The 27514-nt window shown below is 41.4% G+C and overlaps 1 protein-coding gene across 2 annotated transcripts in view; it reads right to left on the minus strand.

Annotated features, from left to right (window-relative positions):
- Positions 1 to 8009: 8009 nt before the first annotated feature.
- Positions 8010 to 27514, minus strand: part of MED13L (mediator complex subunit 13L) — a 300989-nt gene continuing 281484 nt past the window's right edge. For both annotated transcript variants that reach the window (XM_030860441.3, XM_030860440.3), the window contains exons 26-31: positions 24047 to 24205; positions 22578 to 22754; positions 20812 to 20969; positions 17988 to 18149; positions 15582 to 15694; positions 8010 to 14514 (exon numbers count right to left, since the gene is read on the minus strand). In XM_030860441.3, coding sequence (XP_030716301.1) covers positions 14382 to 14514; positions 15582 to 15694; positions 17988 to 18149; positions 20812 to 20969; positions 22578 to 22754; positions 24047 to 24205 — 902 coding nt within the window. In that variant the 3' untranslated portion in view covers positions 8010 to 14381. The remainder of the gene's footprint in view (positions 14515 to 15581; positions 15695 to 17987; positions 18150 to 20811; positions 20970 to 22577; positions 22755 to 24046; positions 24206 to 27514) is intronic.

Genomic DNA, 27514 nt, shown 5'->3' on the forward strand with positions numbered 1-27514 from the left:
GGAGAATTTCCTTTAGCATTTGCTGTAACGCTGGTTTGGTGGTGCTGAATTCTTTTGGCTTTGCTCATCTGTAAGTTGTGATTTCTCCATCAAATCTGAATGGGAGCTTTGCGGGGTATTCTTGGTTGTGTGTAGGTTTTTCTCTTTTATCATTTTAAATATATTTTGCCACTCTCTTCTGGCCTGCAGAGTTTTTGATGAAAAAAAAAATCATCTGATAACCTTATGGGTGTTCCCTTGTATGTTATTTGTTGCTTTTCCCTTGTTGCTTTTAATATTCTCTGTTTAATTTTTGTCAGTTTGATCACAATGTTGTGATGGATTCCTCTGTGGGTTAATCCTGTATGGGCCTCTGCACTTTCTGGACTTGGGTGACTGTTGCCTTCCCCCAGGTTAGGGAAGTTTTCAGCTATTATCTCTTCAAATATTTTCTCAGGCCCTTTCTCTCTCTCTTCTCCTTCTGGAACCCCTATAATGTGAATATTAGCATGCTTGATGTTGTCCCAGAGGTCTCTTAAACTGTCCTCATTTCTTTTCATTCTTTTCTGTTTGGTGACAGTGATTTCTGCCACTCTGTCTTCCATCTCACTGATCCATTCTTCCACCTCATTTATTCTACTACTGATTCCTTCTAGTGTATTTTTCATTCCACTTATTGTTTCCTTTAATTCTGTTTGGTGGTTCTTTATATTTTCTAATTATTTGTTTAAAACTTCTAGGAATTCCCTGGCAGTCCAGTGGTTAGAACTCGGTGCTTTCACTGCTGTGTCTCAGGTTCAATCCCTGGTTGTGGAGCTAAGATCCTGCAAGCTGCGTGGCAGGGCCAAAAAACAAGACTTTAATTTCTCGCTCTGTGCATCCATTCTCCTCCCGAGTTCTTTGATCATCTTTACGATTGTTACTCTGAACTCTTTCTCGGGTAGATTGCCTATCTTCAGGTCACTTAGTTATTCTTCTGGGGTTTTACCTTGTTACTTTGTCTGAAACATATTCCTCTGTCACCTCATTTTGTCTAAATTGATATTTGTATATTTATGTATGTGGCAGGTTGGTTACATTTCTCAACCTTGGAGAAGTGGTCTGTAGGAGATGTCCTGTGTGTCCCAGCAGTGCACTCCCCTCCTGTCCTGCAAGGGCCAGGGGCCAGCTGGTCCCAGAGTAGTGTCTGGCCTGCATTTGTGGGCTTACTCTGCAGACTGCAGAACTGTAGTTTTCTTGCTTCTGGTGTCTGCCCCCGGCTGGGTGAGGCTGGTCTAGAGGCTTGTACAGGCTTGATGAGGAGGAGGAGACAGAACAGAGTTTGAAGGAAGGATGGACTCAATCCAGAGTGACTGTGGATTTCCTGGTGGAACTATCTGGTAGGTAGATAGAAGTACGGAATCCATAGCTACAGATTTGGGAGTTGTGGGGAAGGATGAGCTCATCTAACAAAAGTGTATAGGAGAAAAAACACCCCAAGTTTTACCAGAGTAAAGGCAGTCTGACGTACTAAGGTGCCCTTTGCCAACTCCTGCCTGCCCATGTTGCCCTAGTACGGAAAAGTTACGTTGAATTGGACAAGTATTTCTCAAACTGCAGCCTACTGACCCCTGTATCAGAGTTACCTGGGGTGTAGAGAGCATTTAATGCAGACTCCTGGGGCCTACCCCCCACTGACTGGACCAGAAACTGTGGATGGCTTGGGAATCTGCATGTTAATCAGCTCCCAGCAGATCAAGGGCTGAGACTATGCCAAGAGGCATGAAGAATCCTCAGTGGGAGAGGAGGTCAAGATGGTGGAATAGAAGGGCTTGAAACTCACCTCCTCCCACAAATACATCAAAAATACAGCGACACGTGGAACAATTCTCTCAGAATACCTACTGAACGCTGGCAGAAGATCTTATACAACCAAAGTTGCAAGAAAGATCATCAGGCAACTGGGTAGGACACAAGAAAAATAAAAAGTAATCGGGACAGGACCTGCACCCCTAGCAGGGAGCTGTGAAAGAGGAGAGGTTCCCTCACCCTGGAAACCTTCACTGGCTAGGAGATCAGCCAGGACAGAAAGGGAGCTTCAGAGGCTCAGAGGAGAACGCAGCAGCTGGGTTGCAGCACGCAGAACAGAGAGAGACCAGCACAGACGGTCCTGGCCACTTCCTTGCACTCCCAGCCCCAGACGCACGTCTGCTGGTGCACATGGGGCTGGGCGCTGCAACTTGGGCTTCAGCGGACAGACCTGGAAAGAGGACTGGGGTTGGCTGTGTGGAGACAGCCTGAAGGGGCTGGAGTGTGGGCTGGGCTGCAACTGGGGGTATGCACAGGATGGAGCCTGTGTCCACCATAGGAGCACCATTGTTAACACGTGCATGAAGGGAGGGGCACCACCATAGCAGCCTCATTCTCACAGGGGGCACAGCTCTGCCTCTACAAGTGCTGGGAGCACACCACACCAGGGGGTTGCCCGCACGCGGACGCGGGGCTGAAACCTGAGCAGTGTGCCAGCGGTTGTGCCACCTGCAGATTTACGCTGCCATCTGTGGCTCTGTAAGCTCAGTGCCTGTGGGACATCCCAGTGGATTGCCGGTGCTGCGGGGGTTGGGCGCGTCTGGAATTAGCAGCTGTGGGCTTTGCCTGCACCCGCACACGGAGGTGGGACTGAGGTCTGGGCCCATTCCATAGCCCCTGTGGAGGGTCCAGGTGCATGACTGCAGTTGTCCCAGTGCCTGACTTCAGTGGATCTGGGCCAACAGATCTGCTGGTGGCTTTGTGAGCACAGTGCCCAAGGGACACTCAGGCCAGTTGCCTGCACTCCCATCGTTAAGGAGGGGCCGAGGGCAGTGCCAACAACAGGGCTCACCTGTAAGTCTGCACATTAGGTAACAGGTGACACTACAGAGCGCAGTCCCTGGTGGACAGCTCCTGTAGAGGAATCCTCAGTGGCTTCTCCCCCAGCAGAAGTGCTCCAGTGCACCTACCTCATAGTGCAGAGCAGAAACAGATCTGGGGGCTCCAACAACTAAAGGACAGTCCCTGCCCCCGACAGGGCTGTGATAACCACAGAGCAAAGAGGAGGCCCTGCTCAACATCCAGTGCAGGCTCTGGTCACCACACCACCAATCACACCCCCTTTCAAGGGGATAACGGCTAGCACACACCGAGGAAGACACGGCAGGCATCCATGTTAAAACCAGTCCTCGCACTGAAAATATTAGACTCACACAGGCTACACAGGGACGCTCCCACAAAAAAACAGCCCTGGGGCGTCCCTGGTGGTGCAGTGATTAAGAATCCGCCTGCCAATGCAGGGGACACAGGTTCGAGCCCTGGTCCGGGAAGATCCCACATGCTGCAGGTCAACTAAGCCCGTGCGCCACAACTACTGAGCCTGTGCTCTAGAGCCCGCGAGCCACAACTGCTGAGCCCATGTGCCTCAACTACTGAATCCCGTGCGCCACAACTACTGAAGCCCACGTGCCTAGAGCTCGTGCTCCTCAACAAGAGAAGCCACTGCAGTGAGAAGCCTGCGCACCACAACGAAGAGTAGCCTCCGCTCGCTGCAACTAGAGAAAGTCTGCAAGCAGCAACAAAGACCCAACAGAGCCAAAAATAAACAAATAAATAAGTTTATAAAAAAACCAAAACAAAACAGCCCTTCAGGACGACAGAAGATAACTGTTTCTCCCAAACTTAGAGTCAGAGAAATATAAGTAAAATGAAGAAATAAACCCACACATCTACGGTCAATATATCTTTGACAAAGAAGGCAAGTATATTCAATGGAGAAAAGACAGTCTCTTCAGCAAGTGGTGTTGGGAAAGCTTAATCTATGTTGATTCCTCTAGTTTAGCCATTTTACCTGCAGTGCAGCATCGCTCCAAATGTAACGAGTACTTTGAACAGGCACAACATTGGGGAGGTCACTTTAAAGCAGCTTTATTTTTGTTTTCCGCTGACCCCTTAAATTTATTCGAGTTATTTCTCCCCTTGCTCCTAGATAAAATTTAGGGTAGGCCTCATAACTTTTCTGATCACTATTACTTAAAGTTACAAACCGCAGTCTCGGCAGGCACGTGAGTCTGACTCTGTGTCATGGGTGCTTCGGTGAGTTCTTTGGAGATTTGCCCACAATGGAGCCCATAATGGAGATCCCTCACTGGCACCTCTCTGACATGGGCAAAAACATCTTTCCCACAGCTGGATAGCTGCATGTAAATCAATGAAGTTAGAACACTCCCTCACACCATACACACAAATGAACTTAAAATAGCTTAAAGACTTAACTATAAGACATGACACCATAAAACTCCTAGAAAAGAACACAGGCAAAACATTCTCTGACATAAATCATACCAATGTTTTCTTAGGTCAGTCTCCCAAGGCAATAGAAATAAAAGCAAAAACAAACAAATGGGACCTAATCAAACTGTTAAGCTTTTGCACAGCAAAGGAAGCCATAAACAAAAAGAAAAGACAACCTATAGAATGGAAGAAAATATTTTCAAACGATGCAACCGACAAGGGCTTAATTTACAAAATATATTGATATATACAGCTCATATAACTCAATAACAAAAAACCAAATAACTCAATCAAAAAAGAAGACAGCAGACCTAAATAGTTCTCTAAAGAAGACATACAGATGGCCAAAAGGCACATAAAAAGATGCTCAACACCGCTAGCTATTAGAGAAATGTATATCAAAAGTACAATGAGGTATCACTTCACACTGGTGAGAATGGCCATCATTAAAATAACAGGTGCTGGAGAGGGTGTGGAGAAAAGGGAACCCTCCTACACTGTCGGTAGGAATATAAATTGGTGCAACCACTACGGAAAACAGTATGGAGGTTCCTTAAAAAACTAAAAATAGAACTACCATACGACCCAGCAATCCTACTCCTGGGCATATATCTGGAGAAAACTCTAATTTGAAAAGATACATGCATCCCAATGTTCATAGCAGCACTATTTTACAATAACCAAGACATGGAAGCAACCTAAATGTCCATCAACAGATGCATGGATAAAGAAGATGTGACATACACACACACACACACACACACACACACAATATGGAATACTACTCAGCTGTAAAAAAAAAAATAATGCCATTTGTAGCAACATGGATGGACCTAGAGATTATCATACTAAGTGAAGTCAGACAGAGAAAGACAAATGCCACATGATATCACTTATATGTGGAATCTAAAATATACAAATGAACTTATTTACAAAACAGAAATAGACTCACAGACATAGAAAACAAACTTACAGTTATCAAAGGGGTTAAGGGGGGGTGGGGAAGGGATATATTAGGAGTTTGGGATTAACATATATACACTACAATATATAAAACAGATAACAAGGACTTACTGTGTGGAACACGGAACTATATTCAATATCCTGTAATAAACCATAATGGAAAGAATATATATATTAAAAAAATATATATATATGTATACACATAAACGGAATCATTTTGTTGTACACCAGAAACTAGCACAACATTGTAAATCAACTATAGTTCAATTAAAAAGAAATCATCGGGGTAAGGAATTGAGGGTGTCAGCAAGAGAGGAGCTCAGAGTGCTGTACGGCTCAACTGTGGTGACAGAACTGGACGAGGAATACTTCCGCCCTATGACAGAGGCACTCTGACGGAAACTGGTTGGGGACAGAGCCGAGAAGACTTGAAATTGAAGACAGGCATGGGGGTTACTCATTGCCCAGGCTGGGCTGGGAAGCGTGCTCCTTTTTGGGGCTCCTTCAGAGGCGGGACCACTGTGTCACGGACACTGGCCTCCTTGACCCTCAGGATACGGGTGGGGTATCTCTTCATTCGCTAGCACAGGGCTGGCACCTTAGAGGCACAGGGTATCTGTTGACAGAATCAACAGATTCATTCTGCAGATATGTTATGGTTCTGTGTATGGTTCTGTATGACAGGGACTGAGGGAACCTGATGGTAAAAAATGTGAAGTGGCTTCTGCATTTCTTAGGGGGAGAAGCCTGAAACTAAGGGAGCTACTCAAGACTGAAGGGCAGCATCCAAGGAAAAGGAGGACAGAGATGAGCAAAAATTCTGCTCTGATTCACAGATTTCCCCGGGGCCTAGGAAATGAACACAGCCGAGTGAGTCTTGAGAGAATAGGATGGAGGTGGAGGTGGGACTGATGGATGAGAGGATTTTTTTTTTTTTTAATTAGAATGGGTACTTGTAGAGCAATAAGTGCATTGTGAATGTTTGTGGACTGTTGTAAGGTAATCACTAATTGAAAATGAAGGTTTCTTTCCAAAATGTTTGAAAGATAAAAGCAGACTTCATACACAAAAAGGCAAAATTGAAAAGTAAAAGGAAGCAAATAAATATATACGTGCATTTGTAAGAACTGGCTGATAAGTCAAAGGGTAACACAGAACAGGAAATGCAAATGGTAAAAATTACCCTATTGAAAGGAGATTATAATTCTATGGGACAATGAAACGCAATGATTCGTATGAAGAACAACTAACACAAAATGACAGTTTGGAAATAAATAGTTGGTCAAAGATATAACACCAGAATTTTAATTAAAGGAAATAGGGGGGGCTTCCCTGGTGGCGCAATGGTTAAGAATCTGCCTGCCAATGCAGGGGACACAGGTTTGATCCCTGATTGGGGAATATCCCACATGCAGCAGAGCAACTAAGCCCGTGTGCCACAACTACTGAGCCCGCACGCTAAAACAACTGAAGCCCACACGCCTACAGCCCGTGCTCTGCAACGAGAAGCCACTGCAATGAGAAGCCCTTGTGCTGCAATGAAGAGTAGCCCTGCTCACCGCAACTAGAGAGAAAAGCTTGTGCGCAGTAATGAAGACGCAACACAGTCAAAAAAAATAAAAAGAAATAGGGGTGGTAATATCCATATCAAAGGATAATTTAAAGCAAAAAATATATGCAGAATAGTCATTATACAGAGATACATCATAAACCTTTATGCAGCAATAATGTAGGGCAAAAGGAAAAAGGACAGCCAAAATCACAGTGGGAAATTTTGACTCCTGTCTGCCTGAGACAGAGTTGAGATCCAGGCAGAAGATATGGAAAATATACTTGAGGCAGAATTAATCCATCTCAAATCTTACAGGCTGGCACTGCCCTGTCCAGCAGGTTAGTGTGTGGCTGGCTGTTGAACACTTGGAAACGTGACGAGCATGGCTGAGGGAACTAATTTTTAAATTTTTTAAAATTTTCATTAAAATTTAAATTTAAGGGACTTCGCTGGTGGTGCAGTGGTTAAGAATCCGCCTGCCAATGCAGGGGACATGGGTTCAAGCCCTGTCTGGGAAGATCCCACATGCTGCGGAGCAACTAAGTCCATGAGCCACAACTACTGAGCCCGCGCGCCTAGAGCCCATGCTCCGCAACAAGAGAAGCCACCGCAATGAGAAGCCTGCGCACCGCAAGGAAGAGTAGCCCCCACTCACCGCAACTAAAGAAAGCCCGTGCGCAGCAACAAAGACCCAACACAACCAAAAATAAATAAATAAAAGATAAATAAATTTATAAAAAAAAATTATCAGGGACAAGTTAATTAAAAAAAATTTTAAATTTAAAACCAGAAGCAGTATACAATGTTTTTCTGTTAAATCCAACTTGTTTTGGTACAACTACATTTTGCCTTAACCACTGAAAATTTAGCATCCAAATTTAGATACACTGTAAACATGAAATAAATATTGGATGTTGAAGACATTGCAAAAATGCTAAATATCTCACCGATAACTTCTATATTTCATGTTAAAACATGAAAATATATATATATGGGATTAATACAAATATTAATTTCACCTGTTGTCTTCACATTTTTAATGTGGCTACTAGAAAATATAAAATAACATTTATATGGCTCACATTATATTTCTGTTGGACAGCACTAGGAAATGGATACACCTTGCTTTAAAGGCTTTGGAGACTGTTTGTAAAACCCAATCAATACTAGATTATGTGTAGTAAGAGAAAATTACAGTCCAAGAGACTTGAAATCCAAAGAGAACTTTCCTTTATTAAAAAAAGGGCAGATCAAAAAAGAAATAAAACACTGAGTCTAAAAATAAAAATGAAAACATTAAACATCAAAACTTGTAGGATGCAATCAGCTTTAACATAGTCCCAGAGCAGTAATTTTTATCTCTTTTAGGATCAGATACCTCTGAGAATCTGATACAATAGATCCCCTCCCTAGAAAAAATGCAAATACAAAGAATTTTGCATATAATTTGAGGAGGGCCACACACATCCAAAAGCCCCCGGGCTATAAATGCCTGTATCATAAAAACGGAAAATAAATTAACTAAGCAGGCAATTAAGAGTCAAGGAAACTAAAACAAAACCCTCAAGGAAACTAGGAAAAGGAACAAGATTAAAAGCCAGGATAAAAACAGCAGAATTGTTAAATGCATGAGCTGTTTCTTCGGAAAAATCAAACAAAACTAAAAAACAGCAACTGTTAGAATAATCCATGGAGAAGGGAAAAAAATGCATGAACAGTTAGAAATGAGGAGGAGCATACGTTACCAAAAACAATAGGTTCGGAATTAAGGGAATACTCTACACAATTGCATAGTAATATGTTGACAAACTCAATTTTTTTTCCCCTGTAAAAATCCAAATTACCAAAATTGACATAAGAAATAGAAAACCTAAATCAGCAACAGAAAAATAAAAGAAATTCTTATATTTTCTAGTATATAAAATATATATTTTCTGCTCCTCCAAAAAGCAGCAGAATGGGATGAATTTGCTGGTAAATTTCAGATTATTGATGTGCACTCCACTCTTTCCACAAACATTTCCTGGGTGCCTACTCTCAGTGCGGTATATATAGTCAGCCCAATCTATAAGTCAGGTAAGGTAAACTCTCCCATGTCACAGAAATGACTGGAAGGTCATTAGTTCATCCTGTGAAACAAAAATGACCTTGATCTCTAGACCTGATAAGGAGATAAATTCCTAAGCTTTGTGGTGATATGAGAGATCAACAGGGAAAAAAAACATTGGTGTGTGCATGTATAACTGTATAAACATTCTCTTCTACAATTAAAAATCACATACTTAAAGGAAGCAGACAGGAAATTATTTACGTATTAAATAATGCATATACGTTAATAAGAGCTACATGAAGCCAAGCCTCTAAGTGAACGGAGTAAGATTTAAGTAAGAGGGGCTACTTGTAAATGCTTACTGAAAATGCTCAAGCTCAAATGAAATAAGACAATTACTATCTTACACGTTAAATTAAATTGATTACTCCCATAGCAAACATCTCCTTGTGTCAGCCCTCTCATCTTAGCTCTTGCGGGGCCAATTTTCCTGAATATCATGTGGTTTTATGAAACTGGTAGATTGAAACCTGCCTAATTTGCTAGTAAGGCAATGAAGGCATAAAATAGCAACAGCCAGAGAAATGCTGAAAGGGGCTGCTGATTTCAACGTGTTTGCCTGTTCTGAGATGTGGGTGATTTTAAGCACTCTGCAGCAGACCTGCTTTGATTCCTACATCTGAACAGAGCACTGAGTCATAGCCCGTACACACACAGTTTTTAGATTATTAAGATAAAACAGGCTTTTCTCACTTCCCTGCTTTTCTTAAAGGAAAAAGTGAGGCTGACCCCAGTGTCTGTCTGCATCTTCCCTGGTAACTAATGCTCATTGAGGAAATAACCTTTGCAGAGAAAATTCAATACTTTTAGTCTTGTCCAAGTCTTCTTCCTCATCAACTATTTCTTACCTGCTTCATTACTTTGGAGTTCTAACCAGAAGCAGTTAAGTGCCAAAAAATCTTTAATAAAGTTGACCTGAGAATTTCAAGTTAAGTGGTGGGAGACTGGTAAATCTGGTTCCCAGCAGAGTAAGATGCCCAGGGCAACTGCTGCAACCGCGTATTACCTGGCACCACAGAATTTTCTAATGGCGTCTCATTAGGTATTAATGACATGAGATAATTACTGTTAAAGTGACATTTTTGTCAAGGGGATATAAACAAGCGAATCATTTAACACCAAGATAAAAATTTTACTGGTAATACATTCAGATTGCCTCTTGATAGGATTTTAGCAAGTGGCGAATTCAGAAGAGAAAGAAATGACAAGCGGCAAAGGCTGTTTTCAGTTATGTGGCTCTCACGCTTAGGCACTAAGTCTTATGAAAAGTCTGTCTTTAAAAACTCCTATGGACAAACTGCACTTTTTATAAGATTTTTATTCGCTCTTTGACACCAGTTGGGGACAAATTCCTGGCCCTGTGACTTCTCGAATAGCAGGAACATAAAACTATTTGATGGCATCCTTGGAGGGGATGAACTGGTGTTAAGCAGAATCTGAGCAGCGCAAACGGCTAGCGGCAGATGGTTCTTGAGTGACAGGTCAGATTTACCTACATCTAATTTGCAAAATGTTTCAATGCATTTGACAAATAACTTTTCCTACCTCAAGGAGATTCAGCTAGTATTGCTGAATTGGTACAGCAAATAGTGGCTATGAAAATGAAGTTTCTATAGCATAAAATCCATATTCATTGATTGTTGGATAAAGTGCCGTCCGCTGTATGAGCACAGAACCCAAGTAGATCAATTGGTTGGAAAAATACCACCTAATTCTGATTTTTACGGGGCACAGGAATCATCGGACTGACCTGATCACATAGGATCTAGGAAATGTGTCGTTCTTTAATGCTTTGGGCAGGCAGCGTTACCAAGAGTGCTGTGAACTATGCATAAGGCAGTGCAACTGGATGAGACAGAGACCGATATTATCTGTTGACAGAAAAGTGGCCTCACTTTTCTCAGGCCTCTTCAATAGTACAACTATAATAACATGGACACAGCTTTTTAGTCTGCAAAGCATTTCTCATGGAATTGCCCTCATCCCTCATTTGCAGATGAAATAACTGAGGCTGAGTAGTCTCAACACTTTATCGTTAGATTCAGAACAATGTATACTGCCAAAGAGGTGGAGGAAGATTAAAGACAAGATCTTTCAATGTATTCAAATTTCGACAGTAGGTTCTGCCAGGTCCTGTTTACTGTTTTAGCGAGAGCTTCTGCCCCCACAGGGGTTTTTCCTACGGAATGGACCCAAGGAGAAGAGAACAACGTAGCGGGTGCCATGCAGTCAATGAGCGCCTTGCTTGTGTGTGTGTTAGATGGCATACTACTGTCACCAGGCTGTGAACTGGGAAAACAGCAAAGCGATGGAACTGTTCTTTTTAAGGAACATCAAAAAGAAACTGGCTGAGACCGTGAAGAGAAAGCAAGTAGAAAACAGACTTGTAAACTGTTCTAGTATTGACCGCAATCTTAAGAGCTAGGAGACAAGTAGCTCACTGTTACACGTGTGATCACTGTTAGATGTGACCTACTCAGAACAGTTAAGGAACTAAACACCAGAGCTCCAAATCCAATGCTGTGTGTGTGTGTGTGTGTGTGTGCACGCTAAAACTGATCCAGGAATGCCCTTGTATCCTGGAATATGTGAAAACCGTCTGAGAACAGCTACGAGATGTGCTGATCAGGGGAGTAAAACTTTACGCTGGAAGGTAGAGCCTAGCTGCTGGTCAAGGACTGTTCATAATACTTAACACCTTTTGAATAGGCGTAGATCACTCCCATTACAAAAGCAGGATGGAAGGGGAAAAAAGCCACTCAACGTTTCAGTAATTCAATAATTTATTCCTCTAAAAAAGTGTGTAAAAGTATATAGCTCTCATTCACAAGGTATATATGAATGACATTTAAAATGGAGGCCTTTTAGTATTGTTTCTTTTTATCAAAGTCTTTTAGTGTACTGTACCAGCGCTATACTGTAGTTTTTTTAAATGAACTTCACATATTTTTGTATTCTTTCAAATTGTTTGCTATATATAAAAGAAGCTCACTGCAAAATGCTTGAAGGAAAAAAAGGAAACAAAAGAAATTCAGAACTTCCCAGAAATGTACAGCTTTTACATTTAAAAAAGGTTCTGAAATATACATACAAGCATGCTGGACAATCCCACCCCTCTCCCCTCCCCCATTTCCCCTCTTTAGTTCAAACCATGGTAAGAGTTCTGATTTCTGCAGAATTTCCAAAATTAAAAATAAAAAAAAAAATAAAATAAGTTCTCACTCTGTAGCAAATCCAGGGCTTGTACATTTCAGATTAATTCAGTAAAAAACTCACAAGTAAAATAATGCATATTTAAGGGAAATATTATACAGACTTTTTCACACAGAAGTACATAATAAGATTTTTTTAAAATCTATTGCCATTCATTTATTTTTGCACAAAAACGTATAAATATGTCACCAGCTTTTCTTAACTTAAAAAACTTAAATAAAAGACACCAGATGAAAACTACCCTTTGCTGCCTTTTTTTTTTTAAATTTTTGTAGGGGTTTTTTTGTTTTTTGTATTTTTTTTCTTTTTTTTTTTTGCTGAGAATTGGGTTTCTAGGGAAGAAAAGCCCCTGCATTAAAAACAGCCCATTTAAAAAAAAAAAAAATTCAAAGTTCTGATGAATTCTGGGAAAAAAAGCAACCCCAAAGTGGTAAAAGATTACAAATATCTACTTTACAATTTGTCTTCTCACCAAGATAGTTTTATACAAGTTTACAATCTTCATCATCTTATGCTCTTCAAAAGGCCTTGAGAATTTTTCCTTTCTGATTAAGAAAAAATAGCACTGCAATATTTTTAAAGTCAATTTTACACTGTACACATTAGATACAAATGGTTTGATATATCAGATTTTTTTAACCTATACACTGCGAAAGTCGACCCCTCCCCCCCAATTGGTGGTACAGAGAACAAAATTATCCATTTACAAGTTACTTCTCTGCTTTCACATTCCCACCACACAACTTTTTTTTTAATATGTTTTAAACGTTAGATTATTTCAAGAAAAATACTTTTACAAAATCATATCAGTTATTACATTTTTCCTTTTTTTTGTTAATAACCAGAATATGCAAGTCTCTTGGAAGAACTTTTAAAATTTGCATGATTCTCTCCACAGGTGACTAGAGCTCAACAGCCTGACCAGAGCGGCTCATGGGAGGCAAGCCCACGCCCACTGCCCTCAGACAGAAACGCACAGCAAGGTAGGGGTAGAAATGGAGTCCTAAAGACAACCCTCTCAGGCCTGGATAAAATACTTCAATTAGCCTTAATGATTTAAAAAGGCATGTTTTTTTAAAAAAAGTCCCACCACGAAGGCTCAACTTCAAGTACTAATTTAATGGTTAAGTTGAATATTTCTTTGAAATAATATTCCTATGGTCCAGAAAAAATTTACCATATTTATAACTGATTTTATGAGCAAACACTTTCGATTGTGCTATATACATGAGTCCCTTTTGATCTAATGAGAGGAGAGACCTGGCTTTCAGTAAGAATTCACTAGAAAATATATTTCCATTGTGACTATATAAAACTAGTGAAGGTACTTGCCTCCATGGCTCTGGGTTGAGCTTGACTGCCTTCTGTATAAAAATGTTGTCCTTCAGGAAACGCTGGCCACTTTTAATAAGGAATATGGCAGAATGTTTACCCAGTTTATTCTCAACAAAACCTACTGCTGGGTGGTTTTGAATATATTACTTGTAAGCAGGATCTCCCCGATTTGTTTTCACTCCTTTTCTGGCTTCTAGGACAGAGGTATGTAGTCAAAGAATCCTATGGTGGATCTGAGTTGGGTTTCAGCTACTGTACCTGGTCCTTGCGAATTAAAAAAATTAAAAGTAAGTCACAAAAACCATATGACAAAACAACCTAAAATAAATAAACAAAATGAAGATGTCTCCAGACCTTTTGTATCTACACACAGGTATAAAGTCAACCAAAGCACTCATGCCAATCTAGATGGGAGCACTAGGGAGACAGAAACCCCATTATGAAATCATGTACTTGAGCTGGTTCTTGTTTCTCAAAAGTCCCAGATTATGGAGTTCAGGTAACCCACAGGCCATACACCAATAACTAGAGGATTTCATCCAGAGGGCTGAACTGCCCTTATTAAACAGAGGCTGAAAACACAGACTCTTGTGCAAAAGGATACTGTCTCTTCTGGTTCCCTCTTGAAAACCAACAACAAAAAACTTCCTGTGGCCCAGTGGTTTGGGGCCGCACACACCATAACACTGGCTGAAAGTCACTGCTTATGGAAGTTTCCAGGTCCATGAGAGAAGTGTCTGTCTGTGAGTCACTCTGGTAATGAACACTGCAGAAATGACATGTGCCTGCTGAGAAGTAATCACAGTGCAGGACTGTGCAGAGTGGTCTCAGGAGGAGGGAGTAGGGTATTTGAAGAGTGTAGCAGGTTCCTTGGACTGAGGTTGCGGGGAGAAGGAACTGAGCCAGAGAGAACAAGTGCTTTTCCAATTAGAGTATATTCATGATGGCGTTGTACAACTGAGTGAGCACCACAAAGTGGACGGGAAGGCAGGAGGTACGGTCCTGGGTGGCCGGATTGCACGTGAGCCAGGACAGAGCGTTGTACTGCTCCAAAACAAACCTGCCGGAGAGAACACACGGGTCAGGGCATCAGGCACGACAAAAGTTAAGGCTGGTCTGAAAGTTCTAACGTGCCAGTGTCAGCAGGAAGAAGGCCTAATATCATTTCATAAGTTGCCCCAAGCTCTTTCCCAGAGTTCGTTTCCTCATGTCCCCCCTTCCTTCTAGACCTGCACTGTCCAATATGGCAGCCACCGGCCCCCAACTCCGTGAACTCAGATATGCTGTACATAGAGAACAGGCACCGGGATTTCAAAGACTTAGTATTTAAAAAAGCATGGAAAACAGCTCATGAATATTTTTATATTGATTACTGTTCAAATGATACTATTTTTTATATTTTGACATCGTTATCACATGTTTTTATATAACCGATAGTTATTACTAAAATTAACTTCACTGATTTCTTTTTAAAACTTTTCTAGTAGCCACATTAAACTAGTAATTATATGTGACTCACATTATACTTCTATTGGACAGGGTTGCTCTAGAGGCCCTGGAAGCCAAAATCATGTAGATTAGGTAGGTTCTTGCTTTAACTATAATTTCCAAATCATTTAAGAGTTAGAAAACATTAGGTAGAGCTTGCGTATTTTCTCACGGTACATGAGGAATGTTTACAGCCTGCTAAAGTACAAGACAAATCTGGGAGGTATTTCCCAGCTATGGAATTTATGTTTTACTTAACTTTATTTACATAATCTATGTCAGGGAGGGCAGAAAATGTTTCCAAAGTCAAGTGCTTTAAGTTCCAGACTTTGTCTTCTAACTATCCACCCCCTTATTCTGATCTATTTTCATCACCATGAAATGCCTCCTCTGAATGGGAAAAAAGGGCAGTTGTACTTGCACATAACTACCGGATTTAACAAAGTATGCTACACTGTCTGTCCTATGCAGGTATTGCGGGGGGATGTGGCTCTCACTGGCTAATCAGACAGTGCTCCACTGCACAAGAGGTAGCACCTCTTCCACAAATACCACACTTTAATTAAAACACCTTGGAAAAACAAGAGTAAAGTATATCATTTCAAACTCTACTGCTATGTTGCCTAGGTCTGAATCTACCTTAAAACATCAGACGTGGTTTTGGAGTCAAGAGGATGTGGAACCCGCTGAGAATTCCTGGCAGGGAGAAGTTCGTCCGTCTGTGCTACAGAAATGTGGTGATGTAGCGAAGCCTGGTGAAAGCACAAAGACAGTTACCTTCCTGGTCTAATCAACCATGGGGCAGAAATAAGGCCACGTCTACCAGAAGGAGATGCTCTAAAGTCCATTGTAGTCAGGGCTTCTATTCTAAGTCCATGAATTTAAGCTGCTCAGTAACCCCAATGTGATCCCAAATAACTCCATATCCCAGGGTAGAGGGAAGAAAAAAAAGCTAGCTTTGCAAATGGACTGAAAATAATTAGTGTCCCTCTTCAGGTTTTTTTTGTTTTGTTTTGTTTTTTTGCGGTACGCGGGCCTCTCACTGTTGTGGCCTCTCCGTGCGGAGCACAGGCTCCGGACGCGCAGGCTCAGCGGCCATGGCTCACGGGCCCATCTGCTCCGCGGCATGTGGGATCTTCCCGGACCAGAGCACCAACCCGCGTCCCCTGCATCGGCAGGTGGACTCTCAACCACTGCACCACCAGGGAAGCCCCCTCTTCAGGTTTTAATCTGTAGAAGGCTCCACAGTCGGGATGTGGCTGACTGTGTTGTTGTGGTGGTCTTCTATCCTGATCCCCGTACTTCATAACCGGTTCTGTGCTCGTCTTACAGCATCACATCCAAAGGCACCTGATGTCTGCTGTCATCAGAATATGACAGATCCCTGGATCCAGCAAGTACCAGCACAGTCCATCTACTATAAAGTTCCCCATCAATTTTTAACTTAACAGTTTTAGTATAGTTTTACTTTATTAATTGTAAAATATAAGAGGACGCAATATATGGGCTTCCCTGGTGGCGCAGTGGTTGAGAGTCCGCCTGCCGATGCAGGGGACATGGGTTCGTGCCCTGGTCTGGGAAGATCCCACATGCCGCGGAGCGGCTGGGCCCGTGAGCCATGGCCTCTGAGCCTGTGCTCCGCAACGGGAGAGGCCACAACAGTGAGAGGCCCGCGTACCGCAAAAAAAAAAAAAAAAAAAAGAAGAGGCGATATAAATGCTTGATTCTCCTTACTTTTCAATTTTCTGATTAATGAGCTGCTGTTCTGGCAGCTTCAAAAGGTGACTTACAAATGTTTTGTTTTTCAGCACAACTATGAACCCATAGATTGATGTCAATCTACTGCCACCATTGTTCATTTTAATGACTAAATCATCCCATCCCTGGGCAATGGGAACCCCTCCAAGTTGGCTACTGGGTCCTTTGATAAGACTCTAATAATCTTTGGTAGCTTCCTTGCTTTTTAGGCATGACAGGATGTCTCAGGTACACCTCGAATATTTCTTACTTTAGCCCTGGAATCAGTCATTTCCTCAAAGAACTCTGGTTCTTTTGAATGATAAACAGTATTGAGAAACCATAATTGTGTCAATAAAGCTGTTTATTGCTGCTAGGCTATCATGGCTCCTGAGCCTTTTCAGTAAACAGAGCTAAAGAATGTGTATACTTTTCAGAGAAGAAAAGATAAATCTAGGTTCAGACTAGTAATTCTAATTGAGAGATTGCAGGATTTTTATATAAATCTTTGATTTCATAATACTGTGTTAAAGTCATCAGGAAAAGAAAATTACTTCAATTGTTTTTGGTTTTAACCTTCCAGATGTGTGTGTGTGTGTGTGTGTGTGTGTGTGTGTGTGTGTGTATGTGTACGTGTGTGTATCTTAGTGATTACTCTGTAGTGGGACTTCTGCATCCAAAGGGAAATGTGCAGGGTTGTAATATTTGGCCTTCCCACCGTACCAGGGCCAGCTCCCCACAGCTCTGCCAATACAGTGTGTTGTCAAACCGTTGGCTTTTTGGCAATCCATGGATTTCATTCTAGGTTCTCTCATCCAAACTGGAAGTGACAGATCTTTTGTTTTTAACTCTTAATTTGGATTAAAAATTTCCAAGAAATATACAGGAAGGCGCAAGCAGAAACATGGAATTTTTTAGCTGACTCCTGCCCTACTCTAAAAAGGAACGCTGACTGCCTGTGGCAGTGGAGGAAGAGGACAACTAGTCTTCATCATCCCCCCGGCGTAACTTCCCTGACCGCAGTGCCTTATACAGAAACACGTGGCCACCCTAGATGTGTCCTTTGGGCCGCGGGAAGTCTCCTCCTTGGGTGAATGTCATTCATTTCTTTGTGACATGGTTTTGGGCTCCTCTCCTAAATTCTGCTCTTCACCTCTACCTGTAATTAACATACCCTCAGACTCTTAAGTAGATGTGAGCGAGTCGGGGAGCAGAATAAGACGACGGTGCCCAAGGCAAATTCTAACCAAGACTGATTTTGAGCATAAGTCACTCACGCCCCAACTTCAAATACAACACCAAACCAACCTTGAGGAAGAGGGGACACTGGTTCTGAGCCTGGGGACACGATGACCAAAACCACTGGGGGAGATTCTCAGCTTTGGCAGTCGATACAAAATACCCAAGGGCCAGAGGCTGCTGTTTCAGCTCCTCAGGCGCTTCCCTAGAAAGAAGACGCTCACCCTGGCTCTGAAAAACAAAGTCCCAAAAGCATGATTAGCATTTATTACCAAATAAAGCTTTTTTAAAAACCAACTTTTTAAAAGAAATTGATATGACATATTAGTTTCAGGTGTACAACATAATGATTCTAACTGTGGGAAATAATCACCACAATAAGTCTAGTTAACATCCACCACCATACAGAGTTACAATTGTTTTTCTTCTGATGAGAACTTTTAAGATCTACTCTCAGTAACTTTCAAATATACAATATGGTATTATTAACTAAAATCACCATACATTACATCCCCAGGACACTTATTTTATAACTCGAAGTTTGTGCTTTTTGACCACCTTCACCCAACTTTTTATCAATTCTCCCTGCACACTGTAGTGACTAATCCCCTTCCTGGCAGCATCTCACACCAAAATGTCAACTGACCAAGAAAGGTCAACAGGGGAGGCAGTGTCTTTGCTGCACACACAGATATCTGATGAAAACTATGGCTCAGGAAGAAGGTACCAGTAAAACTAACAACATCAGCCAAGTAAATACAGGTTTCTTTTCTCTGTTTCCTTTTCTGCAGAATGTAAAATCTGCTCCGTGGCATTATTAGGTAATAAACTAAAAATGGAAAGAGTGGAATCTGACAGCTGAAGGTACCACCACACCCACATGCTCTTTCACCAGCAACCAACCAAAAATACACACGCACACCTGACTGTCCACTGTTAATAACGTTCTAACACTTCACCGGTATCTGACCTGCCAGCAGCGTGAGATCTGCTCCTGAAGAAGCCCTGTTTCAATTTACAGCAGTCCCGGTAATAAGGGACTCCTGTGAGAGCCACTGGGCGTTTCTGCAGTTGACATTTTCCTTCTTTGACTCTTAGCTAGCTTCGAGAGTTGAAAATGTACCTTTTATGCAAAAGCAATAATAAGTCATCCATTTGTTCTCAAAAGCCTTCTGTTTAAGGAAGAAAAAAAAAATCCTCAACTACTACACCAAGTTGTATCATTTCTGAGTTGGTTAAAAAATAAAAACTTACTGCAACCTTGAACAAATTTTTTCTCCTGTGGTAATTTCTTAACTGGATATCAAAGAATGTTTAATGGTTCGGAACGAGGAAATGCCAAAAGCCTCTCAGGGTCACCTGGCTGCAGGTGCTCAGGATTAGAAAAGGCCACCTGACCAGCTTCAGCATAGTACTGTTTGAAGTGTGACATTCAGTGGCTTGAGGTGCCAACACAGGGAGAAAATAAAGCACGCCTCTGTTTCTCACAAAACTAACACTACACTTCAGTTACCAATTCTTTGTTAACGGAGGAGCTAAATTATAACAACCAGCACTGGGAGGTAGCTGCTATTATTTCCATTTCACAGATAAGGTAACTAAGGCTGAGAAAGGTAAAGTAAGCTTGCCCAAAGTCACAAAGCTAGGAAGATGTTCGGCTATAATTCAGAGCGATATTTATCAAGCTCCAGGGCATGCATTCTTAGCTGCAATGCTATTTGCCTCTAGAATTCACGTTAATCCTAAATTAAAACTATCCCGTGTAAAATTTGTGTTTTTGGTCCCCATCACAACAATCTCCAATGAACCAATAAATTGTCATTAACTGGCAAATGACTGGAGGAAACAGAGACATTTACAATCCCTTCCTTGCAGAAGGGAGAATTAGGGGGCAGGCAGTAACATGAGGGCAGTCTACTGAGGTGGCCTTCCCTGGTTTCATCTTCTCTGAAACTAAAGTTTTCAATCTTCTTTTCTCTAGACTGTCCTTCAGTGAACTCAGGGCTGGCAATAAAAGTCCCACCTGACAGAAACCTAAGTCCTCGAAGAACATCTTTGTGCCTAATGAGTGTAAGCAGGTTGCTTATACTTGTCCAGTTTAAGATATTAGACATAGCTATTTTTCTGTGTCTTAACCCCTCAATCTCTTAACATTTTAAGTAAAAAGTGTAATACAGTGATAAGGCATGAATCACCTAGCTTTTAAAGAAACTTAACGTGAGCTGATGGCAGAAACTTTAACGCCTCAATCGTCTGCTACTTCACCTCCAATATCCTGGGATATTTAAAGGTGAAAGCAGCTGTAAGCCCTGTTTTTCCCTTGATAATGCTGGTACTAACCTGCGCACTTCTCCAAACTCAGCCTCCTGTGGGCTCCTCCCACTCCCGCAGGCTGGCCACAGAGAACACCTAACACGCCTAAATAAAGGCGCCATGACCTAAACCAAGACCAGTTAAGCTCCTTTCCGAATTAATTAACCATCAACAATGTGTTATTCAATTAACACAGTTACTCTGAATGTTAAATAAGCAGGGTTATTGAACTAGCCTCTGAAAAGCCACTGTTCTGGCAAAAAATTAAAAAATAACTGGGAAGCAGCAAGCAACCAAAATTAATTTTTGCTCAGAACACAGTAACTGCATAAAACCCTTGCAGCTGTAATGGGACTATTCTGATTAAACACATTCATCAGGAATAATAATAACATTTCTTTAGAATTCCTGCTTTGTTCGAAATGGAACTACAGGGTCGCTGTCCCACACTTACTCCTCTTGTACCAGGGACCAAGACCATCAGGGAGAAAGGTGCGTGTAGTAAAAGACGACAGCACTTCTGGAGGATTTTCCTGAAGGCTGAGGTGGTTTTAAACAAACTATTTCAAGTCGTCCTTACCCGACTATGCTGGAAGTGAGAGCCCACACCAATTCCAGAAGGAGAGCCTGGGGAGGGAACTGGGGAGGAGTTGGGAGAGGAATGGAGGTTCCCAGTCATTAATATGCCAATATCATTGTCCATATCATCTGGGAATGGAAGGTCAACAAACATGTCATCTAGAGGGAGAGAAAAAAAGGACAAAAATTAAAAAGCTAATCCACAGCCCCAATTTAAACCAATGCACAGTTTATTGGCCTATGACTATTACAGGCATGTGTTGTTAACAACTTAGTAAGGCTTAATGCGTGCCCACTGGGTTCAAGGTGCTGCAAATTATTCTTGCATTTTGTACTCTCTCCAATGATCTCCTAATGTGAGGTATTAACAGAACGGAGAAATAAAGAACGTATAACTCTGCACTCTGCATAGCCTCCAAAGGCACATAAAAAGAAGGCAAAACAGCTAAAGAAGCAATTTAATTATTAAAGTTAAAACTGACACCATCCAAGAAAACAGCAGACACCATCTATGCATCCAATTAGCATCTAAAATACTTAAGGCTGAATTAATGCATGTTAATAAGTGTGAACTTGCCCTCAAACTGGAGGCCTATTATACGAGCAGATCAAAGCATGCTGTTTTTCTTAAGAAATCCTCTCTCCCATATCATAAAAGTAAGGTACATGCACAGCAGAAAATTTGGAAAATTTGGAAAAAGAAAAGTATAAAAGGGGAAACCCAATCACCATGAACATTTTTGCTGATCCTTTTTCTGTATTTATTATTACACTGTGATATTATGTGTGTTTTCTATATACACACACGCAGGACAGTATCCTTTTACCCTCCCCATTTAACAGGAGTAAATGTTGGTAGCTGCTAAAAATTCTTCAAAAAACAATGCAAACGGCTGCATAATATTGAACATTTTACAGTTTATAAATAATCATTGCTTAACAAATGCCTTAAGATATTCAAACCATAAAAATCTGTTAAGAATAATCAAATAAGGGGACTTCACTGGTGGCGCAGTGGTTAAAAATCCACCTGCCAATGCAGGGGACACGGGTTGGAGCCCTGGTCCAGGAAGATCCCACATGCCACAGAGCAACTAAGCCCGGGTGCCACAACTACTGAGCCTGCACTCTAGAGCCCACGAGCCACAACTACTGAGCCCGCATGCCACAACTACCGAAGCCCAAGTGCCTAGAGCCCGTGCTTCACAACAAGAGAAGCCACCGCAAGGAGAAGCCCGCGCACCGCAACGAAGAGCCACCCCCGCTCGCCGCAGCTAGAGAAAGCCCGCGCAGCAACGAAGACCCAATACAGCCAAAAATAAATTACTTAGAAAAAAATTTCAAGACTAATCAAATAAGGAGTTGTTTTAGAGCAAGTTAGATTCCCAATGATCAGCTAAAGACAGGTGCTATCTTCATACTGCCTAGCAGTCTTCATACATTTCAAATCAGATCAAGAAATCTTTATTGAAAGAGTGACACCCATGTACAGGACACTATCAAGCAGATACTATTTTTTTGCCGTTAATGAAAAACAGGAGAAAGTTAATTACCCAAGAGAGGAAAGTGTTTATTTGGTCTTGGCAACAGTGCAAATTAAATCTTCAAAACCAAAAAGATTCTCAAACCTTCAGTTCCCTCTTCACGTTTCATACGCTGTTTACTACGACACAGAAGAACCTGCAGCGGCCAGGCGACTCTTTACTCTAGCACTGTGTCTTGCTGAAGGAGCGGAGCCGCTCTATGCATACAGGGTCTTCCACTCACCATTGTTGGGGCTAAACCCATCTTCATTGGGATAGTTGGCTGGAGCCACTTGGATGGTTGACGATGTTGGGAACACCAAGATGTGTGTACAAGAAGCATCTTGAGGGGTGTTAAGTTGAGATGACTGCATGTTCAGTGCAGTACTTCGGCCAAAAACAGAGCCCATTGTGACAGCATCTTAAAAAGGGGGGAAATGTATCAATGCCTTTGTGCGGCAGTGAACAACTCCAGAAATGACCCGAGCTGGGCTGCTGTGAGTCCGACACAACCGCCATGCTGGGTACACATTTACAGTTGAGCCCACTTGTCTAAATATTTCGAGAAACTGACTCAGAGCAGATAGCTATGATAACTCAAGCCACATTCCACACTGGCAAGGTTAGGGAAAAACTGGATTGAGTCAACCAAATATGTTTTAATTACTTAAATAAGAAGTATTTCTAAAAATAAAACTTTCTTTCCTCCTGTGACTGCTAATAATTTATAACGGACTGTTCCCCCAAACCATGCAATTCTGTAGAAATGGTATCATTCAACTAATAATTGTTACAACTAGTATTTATTGAATGCATACTACATGCCAGATTCTGTACTGAATTCTTTATTCATATCATATCATTCAATCATCAAAGCTACACCTCAGAGGTAGGAACTACTACCCCCATTTCATGAGGAGGACCGAACACAAAGAAATGATGTAACTTGCCCAACTGGTGCAGGTGACAATTAACCCAAGGTCTGACCAGCAGGCCAGTACAGACATCTGTCTCTCTCTAGACTGGCCACAAGCAACCACGTCCTCATACCACAACACTTCTGTTGGTTTTTACAGGGAGGGGACAAGGGTCTGCTGTTTGATCAAAGAAATACCTGGATGGTAAAAACAGGTTTAAAAAGTATAAAACTTCTTAGCTATTAAATTATAAAACAGCTTAGTTGCTGTTTTTAAAAAAATTCTGTGGCCATGATGTTTCATCTGCCCACATCTTGGCACTTACTGAGTTACTGTGGCTACCAGACACTGTGATAAATGCTCTACCCCTGTCTACTTCACATTCATCCTCAACCACAGAGAGACTCTAAACGTCCTCTTGAGGCTGCTTGAAGAGTCTATCAAATACCTTTCTTCAAAAGGGTATTAAAATACGTATCATGTTGGTGCCCGCTTAAGTCATTTTTGGAGGGTGAACTTCATAAACTAACAACAGGTTGGGGTCAAATAATTCGCCAGGACTCTAAGAGCTCTCAATCACACCCAGGACTTGGGCTCTCTCCCAAGTGATGGTCAACAAAGATGATAAAATCACAAACCACTCCCCTTGGAAGAGACCAGATGGTTTCCATTTTGAGCCCTAAGTACAATTTTTTCTCATAAAGATAATAAAGATCATTCTATACTTGTGTGTGGACTTAAGATTGAATGGACTGGACTGTTCTGATACCTAATTAACAAAACTGACGAGATTTACCTGGCATCACTACAAAGGACCCCTGGGGCTCCATGGCAACCAGGCAGGCACTAAGGATAGAAGGAGAGTCTGCGGCAGAGATTCCACACATCCGGCACACGTCCTTGAGCCGTTTACTGATTGTCTGTAGTGAACATTCTCCAAGGAGGATACTCCAATCTGGAATCAAATATCACAATCGCACACAGTCTTCAGAAATTCATATTGATGTGAGGTTTGAGCATTTTACCAGTTTTGCCTGATAATTGAATTTCCAGGATTGGGCCCTGAAGGGAATATGGCTTTATAGAGGTTCCCCTCCTTGCTACAAAGAAAATGTTACTTGACCTCGATTACACTTCATTAACAAAGAAACAAAGGCCAACGACTATAGAGGCTGAAATCATGTCTGAAATGACCTTTGAGTCCGGCACAGACCCGGGCAGACTTAGGCACTTAAAATAGTTTTCAATGGTGATGCCAGTATGTTCTGTCCTTTCTCCTTCTCCAGGTCTGGTTCTTTCACTACCCCTATGAACACTTTTCTTTAGAAGAGAGCACAGTTTGGGGTGAACCTCAGTTTTGTTTACTGCTAGCGTAGATTGGTTGTTTCATGAAATGCAAGCAGCAGAAGAAACGAAGGGGACCCTTTCCTGGCATGCCCCAAGCAATGGGTGCAAGTAAAGTGCTCCAAATGATGCCACATTAATTGTTCAGATTAAAAAGATGTCATAAATTTTCTATCGTCTGTTAATTGCCTCCAAACAAAAGCACTACGTCTCCTCACAGAACTGTTGAGGGTAATGTTACTCCAGGAATTGAAAAGCACTTGGTACTCCCTTTATTTTGACCCCCGACACACATGAAGCACGTCACATTACTGCAGCCATACACTGCTGTCATGTCACATCCCACTGATGTAACACCACTCCACCTCTCTACCTCCATATACTTTTTTCAAACAACCTGCTCTCCCCTTAAAAAGCAAGTGAAAAAAAAAAAACTTTCACATTTCATATTCCTAATGAACACTGAACTGAAGTGGCTGAAATAAAAGGGTCAAGGAACATACAGGAGGGAGTATTTTTAAAAACCACAGAAATACCAAAGAGAAGTGAGTTTGGTATATAAAAACCAAGTAAGAAGGAAAAGACAGTATGATTATTTTTATCACAAACACTCTGGTGATAAAGAACAGAGATTCACAAAACTGACTCTGAAATCTGTGGACTCATATCTGATACTGCCCCACAGAAATGCAACGTGGTGCAGACCTCAGTTCCCCAAAGGAAGAAACTGTAGATTGGGAGGCTGATGTCCTGGACACTAGGCTTTTCTCTGTGTTTTTACTCCTTGAAAGTACATTTGCTCTCAGTCTTTTGATGGAGCCCTCAGTCACACTTACATTCTTCTCCCCCAAGAGATAAGAAAGAAGAGTGTGTCCCTTCTAAAAAATCATAAAAGGGAAGGCGATGGCTTTAATAATTTTCCAAAATACCAAGTAACTAGACTACTAGGCTACATTTTTATCCCCTCTACTTCTTTTCTATTATATTCTAACTTTTCCCAAGGGTTAAGAGTAGCTCAAAGCCTTTAAGAAATAAGATTGACTAAAAGGCATACTAAGAGAGAAGATAGGAATTCTGACAGAAATGAAATGATGAATCCCCTAATGTATTAGACCTCCAGGCTACTGATACAGACTCATTATAATATTCTTTTAAAAATGAAAAGGATAATATTTTCTATTGGTCTACAGTATAATTTAATACAAAAAAATTCTGTGTATAATAGATTCCTAAGAAAACACTTAATACATATTATATAATATTTGTATAAATTGCTGTTAAACCCTAATAATTAACTCACTTAGGCACTTACTACAAGGCAAGTTACATCTATATCAGGGGTTTTATTTCAGGGTTTCCACAAATACCAGATATAAATTTCATGTAAAGAAATAAGATGCACACTCTAACGCAAGGGTCAGCAAACTACGGTCCACAGCTCACATCCTGCCCACCACCTGTTAGTAAACAAGGTTTTATTGGAACAGCCACACCAATTCACTAGGGTATTGTCTATGGCTGCTTTGGCATTACAGTAGCAGAGTTGAGTAGTTCAACAGTGACCAGCTAACCTGCAAGGTCAAAAATATTTACTACCTTGCCCTTTACAAAGAAAGTTTGCCAACTCTGTTCTGATATATACTTGGCACGTGCAAAACCACCAAGCTAATTTGTGACATATGCTTGCTTTCGTGCAGATGTTAGAAAAAAACCTCTCCCGGGACTTCCCTGGTGGCGCAGTGGTTAAGACTCCACGCTCCCAATGCAGGGGGCCCGAGTTCGATCCCTGGTCAGGGAACTAGATCCCACATGCATGCGGCAACTAAGAGTTCGCATGCCATGACTAAGGAGCCCGCGAGCTGCAACTAAGGAGCCGATGTGCCGCAACTAAGACCTGGCAAAATCAAATAAATAAATACTAAAGGGCTTCCCTGGTGGCGCAGTAGTTGAGAGTCCGCCTGCTGATGCAAGGGACACGGGTTTGTGTCCCGGTCTGGGAAGATCCCACATGCCGCGGAGTGGCTGGGCCCGTGAGCCATGGCCGCTGAGCCTGCACGTCCGGAGCCTGTGCTCCGCAACGGGAGAGGCCACAACAGTGAGAGGCCCGCGTACCGCAAAAATAAATAAATATTAAAAACAAAAACAAAAACTTCTCCCACCTATATTCATATACTGAACTTTTTATAAATGTGTCATTAATCGATAGGGCTTTAAATTAATAATCTAGGCCTGTTCATATTGCTCATATAAAACTGTACAAGTAGCTACGCAAGGATAATAAATGAGCTGGGCTCAACGCCAGGCAAGGCAGCTGCCTGTGGTGGTCAGTTGTGTTATGTTGCAGTTACTTTTAGTGCTTTCTTATATTTATGGTAAGAAATGTAAGCAGTCAGTAGATATATTGGGGGATTCAACTTAAAAAAATCTGCTCTCTTAAATTTCCACACTGAAGAGTATCAGACAGTGGCAATGTGAATAAAGACTCTTCCAATTTGCAACTACTTGTCCTTGTCAATCAGGATTATCTTGCAATCAAGCCACCGAAACAAAAATAAATACAAAGCTCATCACCAGCAACCACCAAAAACAAACCAGCAAATGAAAGTAAAGGCTGTATATGACTTCTACTCTCATCCATAATCTCTGATATAAAATTTTCCAGTTAAAACTGACTTGTTCTTCTCACAATATATAAATAAATGTTAGAAATTCTAATTTACCAAGTATCATTTTTATATTAAAAATATTTTTCTGTTTTATATACTGGGGTTCAATATTATATTTAAGATTTTCTTTGTGATGATTTCGTTGCTAATGAAAAGTCTAAAAGCCACTGGTTTATCCTGTACATTTAAAAGAATCAGAAAATATAATCTGCTTTATTCTTACTACCAACTTTATAATTTTCTCCCTCAGCTTA

The sequence above is a fragment of the Globicephala melas genome, chromosome 13, assembly GCF_963455315.2.
Source record: "Globicephala melas chromosome 13, mGloMel1.2, whole genome shotgun sequence".
Taxonomy (NCBI): Eukaryota; Metazoa; Chordata; class Mammalia; order Artiodactyla; family Delphinidae; genus Globicephala; species Globicephala melas.